This window comes from Anas platyrhynchos, chromosome 21 (genome assembly GCF_047663525.1).
Source record: "Anas platyrhynchos isolate ZD024472 breed Pekin duck chromosome 21, IASCAAS_PekinDuck_T2T, whole genome shotgun sequence".
NCBI classification, from domain to species: domain Eukaryota; kingdom Metazoa; phylum Chordata; class Aves; order Anseriformes; family Anatidae; genus Anas; species Anas platyrhynchos.
Window position 1 is genome coordinate 5,575,405 of NC_092607.1, and position 13,385 is coordinate 5,588,789.

The 13,385-nt window shown below is 53.9% G+C and overlaps 1 protein-coding gene across 6 annotated transcripts in view; it reads right to left on the reverse strand.

Annotated features, from left to right (window-relative positions):
- CBFA2T2 (CBFA2/RUNX1 partner transcriptional co-repressor 2) overlaps positions 1-13,385 on the reverse strand; it is a 58,368-nt gene that overhangs the window by 2,547 nt on the left and 42,436 nt on the right. For 5 of the 6 annotated variants that reach the window (XM_027472912.3, XM_038166128.2, XM_038166131.2 and 2 more), the window contains exons 3-10: positions 11,640-11,881; positions 9,345-9,434; positions 8,668-8,849; positions 7,794-8,047; positions 7,002-7,087; positions 5,672-5,867; positions 2,993-3,061; positions 2,415-2,605 (exon numbers count right to left, since the gene is read on the reverse strand). In XM_027472912.3, the coding sequence (XP_027328713.2) occupies positions 2,415-2,605; positions 2,993-3,061; positions 5,672-5,867; positions 7,002-7,087; positions 7,794-8,047; positions 8,668-8,849; positions 9,345-9,434; positions 11,640-11,881 (1,310 nt within the window). The remainder of the gene's footprint in view (positions 1-2,414; positions 2,606-2,992; positions 3,062-5,671; positions 5,868-7,001; positions 7,088-7,793; positions 8,048-8,667; positions 8,850-9,344; positions 9,435-11,639; positions 11,882-13,385) is intronic. The other variant, XM_072026271.1, reaches the window with a different exon arrangement.

The following is a 13,385-nucleotide window of genomic DNA, read 5'->3' on the forward strand; positions in this document are numbered from 1 at the left end:
TGAAAGGACCCAAGACACCACACTTCAGAACGCGTTTCGTTGCCAGAGCTGTAGGACAGTGCTGACTCGACAGCTCTGGAGGGGACGTTCATCCCCCTCTGGCCCAGATTTAGTAATGTTAAGATGAGCAATCCATTTATTCCTGCTATTTCACAGCTCTTTGCCAAGGGTACTAACCCCTACTCCTCTGCCCTACAAAAGCCTGCCAGACTGCGCTGCACACATCCTCTCCCCTAGATCCACCCAAACGCACACAGGAAACAGCAGGCAAGGACTGAAAAACACACCACAGATGCTGCTATTTGGTCTTTTTATTTCCTGTTTTAAGCAGCTCTATTTTGGTACCGCTCCCAGCCAAGCGCTCTCCGCGGGGATTACAGCGCTGCACAGGCACCATTTGCTCTGCACCCTGCCTAGCTGCACAAGAGGTCAGAGCCGGCTAATTTGGAAAAGAAAAAGCCCATTTGAAAGCCTCCCAGCCAGGTGGAAGCGCTGCCAGCGCGCAGCCTTCAGTCTGGACGAGGAGCAGAGCCCCTCTGGCCGGCGGGCGAGGCGTCAGCTGGTGGGCTCACCGCCCGCGCGGCGCGAGCACGGGGGCAGGGGGCCAGCGCCGGGAGCTGCGGCCGCAGCTGCTCCGGAGAGGGGAGCGGGAGGATTTGCTTCCCTGCAGCTGGACCCCTGCATTAGCAAACGCCTACTGGGAGGGCAGCTTCAGCTGTGAAAGAGCAGCCCCTGCCAGAGCCCCGGGCCTCTCTCCGCGGGGCACATTTCATGGCCACTGCTGCCACGAAGGCGAGCGGAAGGCTGCCGGGCCCCACGCGCCCACCAGCGCGGAGTCTGTGCCCACGGCGACTTTGGGGCTGCCGAAGAGCCCAAGCGAGCTGGTCGGGAGCGAGCAGCTGCTGGGAGAAGCAGGACTCGCAACCAAGAGAGGCCCCACAGGAGCCTACAGTAACTGGGAGAGCTGGGCCAGCGCTGTGCGGCTGTTTGCACTTGGAGCAGCAGCTTCAGACATATTCCCAAGGTTCCCCGGCATGCCAGAACACGCCAGCCTGTGAGCAGGGCCCTTAGGGAAACAGGCCAGGGGTGTGGGGTTCACGGGGTGCTCACTCGACTCCCAAGGTCCTGCACTGCTCCCACCCCCTGTGCAGCAGCACCGCGAGGGGGACGCACAGACAGGAGGACGCTCCCCTGGTATTCCCCTACAGAAAGCTCATTGCTTATCTCATTCCTTCCCCAGCAGTTCCACCCACTCCCCTCATGTGTTTACTGACTGCCGCATCTGTCCTGCAGTGATTTCAGGGGAAGTCTCACAGCATGCCCACTGCTGCAATAACACCTGATGCTTACATGGCTCCTGCTGCATGGGGTGCCCAGAGCGTCCCAGGCCCCGCAGGAGAAGGGATCCAGACTCACTGCCCACGTGGCCTGAAGCGACACGAAGCCCTCACTCCCATCAGATTTTTGGTCAGCAGAAACAAAGCCCAAAGCATTTGTGCAGAGAAATGAAAGCAGTAAGGCAGCCACAAGTGGCCATGACATCGCAGCGCAGGAATTAACCGAGCAATTTGTGCTCAGTGCAGCTGAGATCTCCAAAACTTAATGAAATGTGTTTCCAGTTAAAGGACAGCGAGAGTGATAATTAATGACTGAGGGGTGGAAAGGAATTCCCTGAGACACCCACTCAGCAGGTGTCGCTGGCTATGACAAACCAGGAGCCCTCCCTTCTTTCCTGAGATGCAAAAACCTTGTTAGGTGTCACCAGCCCTCTGCAGGGCAGGGACAGCCGTCCCACACACAGGTTTCTCTCTGATCTCATGGGATCAGAGGAGCAAGAGCACTGCAGGGCCTGTTTCTGGAGAGCAGCTAACTCATGCTGCCTGGGCACGTGTTTTGTGAGCTCACAAACTGACAAGGTCCAAGGCAGCACGTACCCACCGCGCTGGTCAGCACCAAGGCAGGGTGTGATTACAGACCATCAAGAAATGAGTAATTCTGACCTCTCGTGGGACCCAGTTTCTACCCTGCACTGTTTTAAAGCCGTACCCACCAGCACCCTTTTCTCTTTGCTCTCCAAATGCACAGAAATCCCTGGTGGCTGCCCCGTGTCCAGCTGACGGTGCCCAGCTGGGCCCTCACACAACCACACTGCACCCGAGGGCTCTTCCAGAGGGGAATCAGTTTAGGCTGATTCCTCTGCCAATAAAATACAACCTCAAGTTTTCTTTTTTTTTTTTTTTTACAGTATCAATGCATCCTTTTAGTTACTGACCAGAGAGAGGCTTCTAAAAGGGAAAAGGGATGGGGGACCTGCAGGCTCCAGGCCACCCCTGGGCAGGACCCAGGGCCTTGGTGAGTCCCTGAAACTCCCCGCTGGGGACGTCCCCGCAGCTGGGCCAGCCCTGGCACCGTACCTCCGTAGACTCCTCCTGTTCGTTGATCACAAGGAAAGCGTCCTCAGTAGCCTGGCGCTTGGCGTCCGCAATGGTCTGCTCCATGCGCGCCCTCTCGGAGGCGATCATCTCGAAGGCCTTCTGCTCGGCCTCCGCCACAGCCTTCTGCACCTCCGACATGGCCTGGCGCTTCACCTCGTTCACGGCTTCTTCTGGAAGGGAACAGCAGCCTCAGCAGCCTGCCCGAGCCTCGGGGCGATGCCAGCCTGGGCAGGACGGGGGCACGGAGCTGCGGTGCCACGGCCCCTCTTGACTTGGGACACCCGTGGGTGGGGGACACGGGGCTCGGTTGGTGCCGCTGCCGCGGCTGCTCCCACCAGCAGCAGAGCCAGGCTCAGCCCCGCAGGCTCCCCGCTGACACCGTAGGCAGGAGCACCCTCGGCAAAGCCGGGGCCGGGGGTGCGGGCAGCCAGATGTGCACATCCCGGGGCTTTCCTGCAGCTGGGCTTCTCCAGTCGCTGCGGAGCAACGTGCAGCATCTGTGTTTACCTCAAGGGATCTGGCAGCGGCCCCTGCCAAGGTTCCTAACAAACACTTACCAGCTTTTTTCCATATCTCCTCGGTGACGTAGCCCGTTCCCGACCTGCTGCTGAACTCCCGCAACGAATCTGTTGGGACAGGGGACAGGGGAGAGGTTGGCAGAGCCTCATCCCAGCCCACTGCCGGCCGCGGGGTGGCTGGGGAATGCCCGGCTCTGTCTGGGGACCTGGCACAGACAGCGGCCAGGCAGGGTCGGGTTAACAGGCTAAAACTTGAAACAAAGGATTCCTACAGTTAGGGCCATTCATCAAACACTTAGATGATAAATTACAACATTTAATTAGCGCCCTGCATAATTTATGATGCAGTACAACCCATTTCCATCTCCCGGTACTTTATAACAAGAAGCAATACTTATAAACCCGTGCCATCAAACATCTGCACTGCCCACTGGCTTGGAACATCAATCTATAGGAGCAGCAGTTTACATTAAAGGCAGCACTTTCCATTCCCAGGGGCAATTCAAAGACTCGGGTGGATGGACAAAGCGTCCTGCGAGCTCTCTGGCACTGAGAGGTGTATACATTCCCCAGCACCCAGGGAGCCAACCTGACAGATGGGGACGCTCACACGAGGATCTAAACACAGAAACCTTGCACTGTCTTCTATCCACATCCCTTTATTTAACACTTCAGAGGAACTTTCTGAAGGGTCAGATGGCACTGGCAGAACGAAAGCTGATTCATGTCAAGGGCTGTGAGGTTATTTAAGCCCGTGGCAGTCTGCAGTGTGTCCGGGGAAGCTTCCTGACATTTAGCTGCACCTTCTCGCAACAGCGACAGAGTTTGGGAATTGGCTCTGGGTTCCCAGGAAGGGAGAAAACATCAACAAGGCTCCCGATAAAACCAGAAATGGTGCCACCTTCAGCAGCACAGGGCTGTAAGTATACGGGCTGTGCTGCACCCAGGTGCTGGAGGGCCAGGGGCTGGCCCTGCTCCTTCAGTCCCTACCCTCAGCAATCAGATGGAGCCCAGCGTGCTTGGGCTCATCTCCCTGACCTCAAGCTCTGCACGCTTCTCCCGTCCTCTGCGCTCTTCACAGTTCTAAAATTGTTCTAAAAGAAGCCGTCAAGCTATTGCAGAATTTATTTATTTTTAACCAAAAATTAAGTTACCTCCGTTCGGTGAAACTTTAAAAGCCATTCACAATTTCAAATCTGAAATTCAGATCTGCATGATATTCCCGAAGCAGGGCAAGGGCTGATTTAGAAGCAGGATTTTTTTTTTTTTAATTTATTCTTCCTTCCATTTATGCACTTGCTCCCACACTGAAGTTTCCACATACACAATCCTCCCTGTTGCTTCTGTTTAGAAGTGCTATGACTGAAATCAAACTGAGCTAAAACCCTAAGGGTAAATTAAGATTTAAAGCTGCAAACAGCAAATGCTCATTAACATATTCTATTTTAGTTGCTTTTGCTCGTGTACTTGTTATTGTTTTCCTATGAAATACTCATTCTCACTGCCTGAGAACTACCAAAACTTGTTCAATTGCAGCTAAATCTAAGCTGGACCCAAATTTGGGTGCTCTTTTGACATGCAGGAAGATTCGCTCGCTCTCTTTATGTAACTTACCCAACTTGTTTGTGTTACACCAAATTGACGTTTTGAGTTTGACATTTATTATTACTGTGAGAAAACATGTATTTTCATTATTGAATGAATGAGTTTTTTTTCCAGCACTTGCAGCAAATGCTTTTGGATGGAGATTAGAATTCCCAACCAAATGCATAAAATCAGCACGTCGAGCTTGGATTTTGTGAAGGGTAAAAAGCTCTTGCCTATTGGAGGGGAAAAAATATTCACAGAATCACAGAATTTCTAGGTTGGAAGAGACCTCAGTTGCAATGAAGTTAATTGACTCATGATAGGAAAAAAAAAAAAAGCATTTATAACTTGAACTAGAGGTAGTAGTAGCTCTTACACCAGCCTTCAGCATTTTCAGAATTAGCAGGTCCTGCCCTTTAAAATCCTTTATGCAAGACAGGCTGGAAGCAAAAGAGGAAGGAAACCAACAACTTTTCCTGCCCAGCTGGGTTCTCAGCCTTGGAGGATCCTGGTGTCGAGCTGCACCTGCTGACCAAACCCAGCCGAGGAAGACGCTCTCCTGGCACCAGCAGAAGCTGCTGCCAAAAGATGCCTTCACACTTCAGCAAGCGCTGGCTCCAGGAGCTCACCCAGGAGCTGCCACACGGTCAATGACTCGTCTCTCTTCAAAGCTTTGAGAACAGTTACGCACTGATCAAGATTTATTTATTTTTTAATTCTTCAAGGTCAAAAATACTTTGGGTTCCAATGAAAATTGTGTTCTTGACTGGGGAGAGTAATGGCAGCTTTTCATCTACAAGGTAATGCTCAAAATTGCCATGATGATAGATGAATTATCACAGAAAGTGATTTACCAGCGTGAGTTTTTCCCTATAATTTTGTTAAGGGAAGTCAAGCTGATCTTTTCAGTATGTTCTATTTAACAACTCATTATCAGTCTAAAGAGTTTTAGAGCCAGCATTTGGTCACCATGCTGGAAAGAAGAAATCATTAGCTTTTTTTTTTTCTTTTTTGGTAAATTAAAAAGTTCACAATTAAAATGGAATCTTTGGAAATTAAAATTTCGCACACATTTTTTTTTTTTTTCTGCACAGCAGGTATTAAGAAACGCTAGCCAGAGGCGGGACTTACCGCTGCTGATGGAGTCGGAGCTGCTGGGGCTGTGCTGCCTGGAGACCAGCTCGCCGCCCGCCTTGCGCGTCTCGGCCGTCTCGCTGCAGCGCCTCTTCCAGTAGTTGAGCTCCTCCCGGTCCGCCTCCTGGCAGCGCCGCAGCACCGCCATGGAGCGCCTCGTCTTCTCCACCATCTCCATGATGCAGTTCAGCGCCTGCGGGGAAGGACCAGCTTTCAGTTTTATTGCCTGCCGACGAGGGCTGCTCCGGGATTTCTCGCTGGAGGTACCCGGGGGGTTGTGCTGGGGAGGTGGAAGGTCCATGCAGAGGATTGGGGTCTGAGCGCAGCGCTGCAGAGGGAGCAGGGCCCGAGCAGGCAGCTGAGGCGGGTCCCGTACCCACACACGGAGTGCAGGTGAGCCTGGACACAGCACAAGCTGGGAGGGAGGTGGTGACACCCGCACCATTGGGCTTTGGTCACCATCAGGTGTGGCTGAACACCTTTAGGGCCCTGCTCCTGAAGGTGGAGGTGAGAACAAACTGTTCTCTAAGGGCATAGTGTGTCCATGCAACGAACTCTTGGCTGGGGGACAGGTTTTTGTGACTTTTATGACACCTCTGTCTCTGACCTAGAGGAATTGGGCTTGGTACCAGCTCTCTACAGCCACATCCCAACTCACCACATTTAGCTATGGGGCTTGACACCCACACAAAACATCAGCTTTTGGGTATAAGCAAGCACAGGGACCCTCTGCATTTATGATCAAAGCTGAATTTCAATCCCCTCTCTGTAGGGAAAATGCTCCAGTGAAGAGCTTGGACCAGCAGCCTTGCTCAGTGCAGAACAACAGGCTCTGCACAGGGTCTGCCAGAAGTACCAACTCTTGTCCATGGCCAGCTGTGACCCACAAAAGGCTGGCAACCCAGGAAAAAAAGCTTTTAAAAAATAATGATGGGGTTGGTTATTCCGCAAATTCCATATACTTGCTGCACATAACACATCTGCATGCTTGTTGGAACAGTGCTGGCCTGGGCAGCTGCAGAAAAGACCTTTATAGGGACAAGGTTGGGCTTGGTTGCTCTGACAGCCGTGCTCTAAAGGAGAAACTCCCCCGCTCAAGCTCTGAGTCCAGGCTGGGTTTGGCTTCCACTGCCCACGGGCAGAAGAAAATACCAGGACACTGCTACTGCTCCTATCTGCCCTCCCCACCATCGACCTTCCTGTGGTGGCTTGTTCATCTACTCGGAAAGCCTGGACATGGTGCCAACAAGAAGAAAATCACAGATTGGGGCAGGTGAGTGCTGGGTTGTGTCCCACAGAGCTTCCCACAGCTCCCAGTGCTCCTTACATGATCCAGATGCTTCCACTCATCAGCCCACTCTCTCTCTGTTAAGCGGTGGTCCACCAGCTCGTCCTGGTACCCTCCATTCAAACCTGCAACAAACCACAGCCACAACAGCGGTTAGATGGACCAAGTGCTTTCAGAGCTGGGGAGGTAACGTGGCCCTGAAGCAACAAACAGAGCTGTGATTTCAAACACTTCTCAAAGACAAGGCTAATTGCGTACTGCTGCTTGTACCCCTGCTTGTGTCACCATCTCAGAAGTGCCACAGTCCCCTCACTGGTCTGGACCTGACTCGCTTGGGAGGGCAGTTGCCTTTTTATAAAGCTGCAGGAGCTCAGAGCTCGTGATTCAGGCTGCCCTGTTGGAAACAGAGCTCACCTACACACCCGCACCAGGGCTGGGGACAGAGGAGGGGGTCAAGCTCGGTTCTCTCCAGGCCTCACACAGCTCCTGGCTGAGTCACCTCTGAAAAGTTCCGTTCTGTTCCCATGGCCATCATCTTTGCCTGCTGGGTTGGCTACGCTCAACACAAACACCAGGTCCTTCCTCCTCATCCTCGGTGGATCCATCCTTTATACAGACAGAGGGAAATACCCGCTCTGCCTCTCAACCTTCATGTTTCAAACCTTTCAATGCTAGAGGTTTTCTCTGAATTCCCTACTCTGATCTGGCGTGCCTGGAATTACCCAGCTTTAGGTGTGAGTGGCTGAACAGGGGCTAACTAGGGACAGACTCCTCAGCTCCACTGCTGGACCTCACAGCTCCTACAACCTGAAGCCCGTCAGACCCTCTCACCGAGGCTGCTGTGCCTGTCCCGAATCTCCCTGTGCTCCAGCATCTTGCTGGGGTCTCTGTAGAGGTGGGAGGTGGCGATGTCTTCCAAGGTGTAGTGCTGGAGGGGCGGCGGGGTGGGGTGGAACTGCCCGCCGGGGTTCATCAGGGGGATGCTGAGGGCCGGGCTGTGCCGTGGCGCGGGGCTGATGGTGCACACCCGCTTGGCCGGGGGCTCCGTCGGCAGCGTCTCTCTCTCGAAGCTGTTGTCTTCTCTTCTGCAAGCACACCGACAGACAGGATTCGTTAGCGCCACATCAACGTGCTCAGAAAGGGAGAGATGCAGAATTGGGGCAACGATGGTTTTACTGGGGGGTAAAAGCAGGGAGCTAAACCAAACACGCTCAACTTGGGAACAAATCCACGAAATGACCTCGTTAAAAAAAAAGTTCAGAATGCCTGAGTGTTGTGATTCATCTTTCCAAGCATGACCAAATTAAGATTTCACAGTTTTTATAAGTTTGATGTGTGCTCCACATAATTACATAACAACTTTTTCTTGGAATAAAAGTAGTGAAAATGAGCCGTATCCCTCCTAGCACTGACAGTGCCGCCGCTCTCCGCCTTTCCAGCCCAGGTATTTCAGTGACCATCTACTGAACTAGTCCCTCTGGGACAGAATCTGCCTGAAAGCCCTCAGAAAGGATCCCCAGCTGAGCTCTCAGTGCAGGAGTACTGTGAGGAGAAGCTACAGCCATGGACAGCCAGCACTTCTCATTCACATAGCTGTTAAGATCTTACAGTTTGGCCCTGGACGCCGCTACAAATTTTGTTTCACCTTTGCTGCTGTCAAAACTCACATCTTCAGGAACTTGGCAGTGGTACAGGCTCTTCTTACCTGTCCGGGCTGTGCCTCTTCCCGTTGCCGTTCACCTCGATCAGCAGCTCGGAGGAGTCAGCTGGGGAGGCGGTGGTGGTGTTCAGCAGGATGTGCTCGTGCTGCGCCAGGTACTGGGACGGCGTCTGCTTGGCAGCCCGGGCGCAGTGCAGCAGCTCGCGCTGGAGCAGAGGGAGGTTGGCCTGGAAAACAGGCAGGGCTCTGCTTCACGTGGGCTGCACGGGCATTTGCTCCGTGCACAAAACCCCCGCGAGCAATAAAAGGTGAAGCCTGGGCCCCCGTTCAGTGCCTTCCCTCCTGGGCTGCCTGCGCCGTGCAGATCTACCTGTGTGATCTCACAGCACCGAGCTGCTCCAGGCACACCCCCTGTGCCAACACCCCAAATATTCTAGATCTGAGCACTTTCAAATCAGATTATTGGATGAGAAGGTGCAGCACAGAGCTTGGTTTGTCTCACTTATCCCTGACACGCACGCAGACATACGTGGCACTCATTACAACGTTAGCTCTCCGTGAGCCAGTCGCACATGGCGATCGCTATGGTCTGCACAGTCTGTCTTGGACTTCAACAAAATTGTTCTGGTGCTTGAAATGAGAGCTTTGCTACTAGTGACACGCTGCCAAGTAGCACAGACCAACACACAAATTGTTAGCAAGCCCCATCAGCTCACTGTCACCTTCAGAAAGGGGATCACAAATGGCCTGAGGGGGAAGTTCGTCGCCTCTTGCAGCTTGCAGTGAAATTCCTCAATTGTCACCGTTGAGTTCTGAGAAAAGAAATTAAGAAATGAAATGACAATTTGCTCTTATTTTTAGACACTTGGGAAACAGCTCAAAATGAACAGAACTGGAAGGGAGACTGCATCTGCCGTGACAGGACTGACAACGTTTGTATCGGATCCCGCCTAGCACAGCCAAAAAGACTCAGGTCAACGGAGCAGAAAGCAGGGAGATCTACCACACCAGGCAAGGCGTGAACGTGGCACGCAGCCAGGTGCTCCCAGCTCTGGGGTGGGAGGCAGGGACCTACTCTGGAGGCAGCGGGACCCAGCTGCCACCTCCTGCATCCTGCCCAGGTGGCCTGGGGCAAGCCAGGGGAGCCAGGCGGTGGCTCCAGCTGCTCTGAGCTGCTCTCCTTCCCCCTTCCTTCCTTCCCCCCTTTCAGCTCAGCTCATCTCACCTATCTGCCACCCACAAAGTGACCGCCAGCCTGCTGGTCACCCCAGCAGCACGGGCTCCCCCAAGGCTGTTTAGGCTGTGCGCTCCCTGGACAAGCAGCATTGGATACGCTGCACCTACAGAGCTCGTCCCTGCAGCAGTAATTGCTGTCAGGGGTGAGAAGGATGAGCAGGGAACCTGAACAGCTTTTAATTTCCTTTCCAAAGTGGTAAGCGAAGCTACTACCTTACACCCACGGAGATATACAGGCCTGCCTGCTTTCCGAGGCAGCATTTTGCATCCAGTGCTCAAGTTCTGTAAAAACCCGAGGCTGCATCCAGCCTCGCATTTGTTCTGCCCATGCCAATCTGGGAAGCAGAAATACTCTGTGCCTGCAGTCCAGCCCCATTTGCTGTGCACTGAGCCTCAAGAGCAAGCCTGCCAAAAAGCAGAAACCAGCTCAGGAGCTGTGCTGGGTGATGGTGCAGCTGGGCAGGTGGCATGGTGCTGTGCTCCAGGGCCTTGGCTAGGCTCGCACAGAGACTGCACAGCCACTGCTAGCAGTGAATTTGTGAATCTGCAAGTCTTAGATACAATCCTGCAGCCAGACCCATTCTTTTCTTTTCTGAAGGATGCTTTCAGCTCTCCAAAGACGCAAAGGGGCAGGAGGCTATACACATACTGCTTGTGCATGCTCTATAGCCTCAGCTATTGCAAATCCAAGGGCAAAAGCCGCACAGAGCTGTTATTTACCAAGCCCCTTTCTGCCTTTGCACCCTCAGACTGTCCTAAACACGAGTATGACCGAATGACAGTTTGCACAGCCACCAATTTCTTTGTTAGTGCAGGCGAAGCAGCAGAGTATCAGAAGAGGCCTCCAGCTGCAATAGCACGTTCCCCATCTCCTACAGACCTCGGCAATGGTTCACACTGCAGTGCTGGTGGGGCTGGGCTAAGCTGTGCGGGACAGCCCATAATGAGGAAAAAAGCCCATTAAATACACTGGGCTCAGCACCACGTATCAGAACTGAAATGCTCGAAGCATCAGGAGGCTCTCCACACACTCCAGACTTAGAACTGGACTTTTGGAAAGGAGCAGACACAGACACTACCCCCACATGGCATTTCCGGAAGCCCCAAAATTCAGCATCCTCCTTCCCCTCAGAAAGATGTGCTTTCAACGCCCCCACAACGTGCTGCGGAGCTGCAGGAAATAGGATGGGGCCCTGGGCATGACAGGCCCACCAGTTACCCACAGCGGGTGCACAAGCATTGGTCTGCAGTCAGAGGTGCTCTCAGACAGAGCAGCTTTCAACTTCCAACTACCAATTTTCCAGAAGTCGTAAATCCCTCCTACTCTGGGCTTATAGGGTGCAAGGAATTAAATGTTTCCCTAGCAGAAAACTGCAGTCTCCTCTGACCTGTGTGGAAGTTTCACCCCCAACAGCTAACCAGGAAGCACAGCACAGCCACAGCTTCCAGCAAGGATGGCAAAAAGCCCCAGACATGCGGCTTTTGTAATCAAGTTCAGTCCAAAATCTTTTAGGTTTCCTTAGGTTCAGCTGCAGCCGGGCTCATGTCAAAGCAACACAACCGGCCAAGTAGCTTTTGAAACCCACTGAAGACAAGAATTAAAAGTCAGCGAGTTTACCAGAAAGCATAAACACTGCGGAGCCGTGCTTGTAAAGACACACGGGGTTGTGCAACGCCGGCACGTGGCGGCTGCCAGGATCCCACTGCTACGATGCTTTTGCCACAGCAAAGCCCCCCCGGCCACCGTGTGGCTCCGCGGGGCTGTGCTTGGCCGTGCTTACCACCAAGGCCAGGACGAGGGTCCGGACCTTCTCCCCGATCTCCGGAGAAATGTCGTTGCCGAACTGCTGGAGGGTGGTGAGGAAGCGCTTCAGCTTGCTGAGCTGCCGGGCGCCGCAGGTGGCGGGGAGCTGCTGGTTCGTCAGGGAGGAGGAGGAGGAGGAGGCAGGGCCGTTGCCGAACCGCTGGGGAGGGGACGGTGCCCCATTGAGCGTCGGGGGGGAATGGTTTATCCCGTTGGGCACTGCAAGGCAGAGACAAAAGCGTTATCGGCGTGAGGTGGGCACGTCCCCAAGGGCTGCTGTTTAAGAGGACGGGGATGGTCACCAGCAACACCCCAACCGATCCAACCATCCCTCCCGGCCACGTCGTTTACGGGCAGCCCGCAGTGCTCGCTGCAGCCCGGGACCTGCCGACGGGCACCGGAGCTCAGGTGCTGCGGGGGGCTGGCGGCACGTCCTGAGGGGCTCCTCCTGCCCGTGCGCCCAGCCGCGTGCCTCCCCGGCGCCTCGCAGGGTGTTTCACAAACACGCTTGTTTTCCCAACCTGGTCCCATCTGCGCCTTCGCCTCCTCTAAGCAGAAAGCATGTTGAAACAGCCTTCGGTTGGGGAAGTTTGGGAAGTCCGCGAGGGATTAGAATAAATTGTTGACATCCCCACGCTGCCGTTGTGCAATCTGAAGTCGTGTCTGGGAAACGGTGGAGAGCAGCTGTGCGCTTGGGGCCCAACTCCACACAAACCCAGAATTTTAGAGGTGAAAAGTACACCATCTAAATAGAGTTTTAGCTGACGCACTGGGTTATCCTTAAAAGCCCAGACCCAAAAACTTTGTGAAGGCGAGCGCTGAAGGACACCAGAGCCAATGCTCTGCCCTCGCACCCTGGCATGCCCGGGCGGGGGAAGGCGTGTGCTGCTCCTGAAGTTTCACAGCACGTGAGAGATGCAAAAACTCCCACCGCAGCCTCACAAAGATTGCTTCTTGGCTCCTCCGAAGAACACCGCCGGTTAGGGGTTTTCAGAGAAAAATACGGGACGTACCCGAGCAGTTAAACCGCCCTGGGGCACGCCGAGGGTGTGCAGGCTCCACGCACCTGGACCTGCCGTGGTGAGCCCGGGGAAGATGAACCACAGTCAGTTAAGATCCAAGGGAAAGATAAGGCTGAAGAGACCTTCAAAGCTGGCTCGTGCTAACCAAGGGGTGAAAGGCTTTTTGGGGGCATAACGAAGACATGTCCCTTTGCACGCACAGGGACGATGAAGTGAAGGTAAGTTCTCGTTTCAGATTGTGAGGACAGAGGTGTAAAGGCAAAATGAGCTCACGCCTTTTGCTACGGATCAATGCCACTTGGGAACTTCTTGCCCACACCGGCAGCCCCGAGCCAGTAAAGGAGCAGAGATGTCCCGCAGAGACACCGCACACACCCACGGGATTAGCAGTAAGGGGTGTACCAGCAAGCACTGAGCTGGTTTGAACGGACAAATACTCATAATGAGCATTTAATTCATGATACAAACGTTATAAACGTGGGGCAAAGCCACCCAGGAGGAGCTCCTCTCAAGCAGAGGCGGGCTCAGCTCTGTGCCCTCTGAAGCCTGCGGCTGAGGCGCTTTGCCCCATTCTCTATTTCTCTTCCTCTTTTCTTTCACAGGAAGGAGGAGGAGAGCACGGGCGGCTCTGCATGAGGCGGGGGGAGCAGGGGCTGCAGGGGCTGCCCAGGGCAGGGGGCAGCAGTTGATGAATTTGGGCG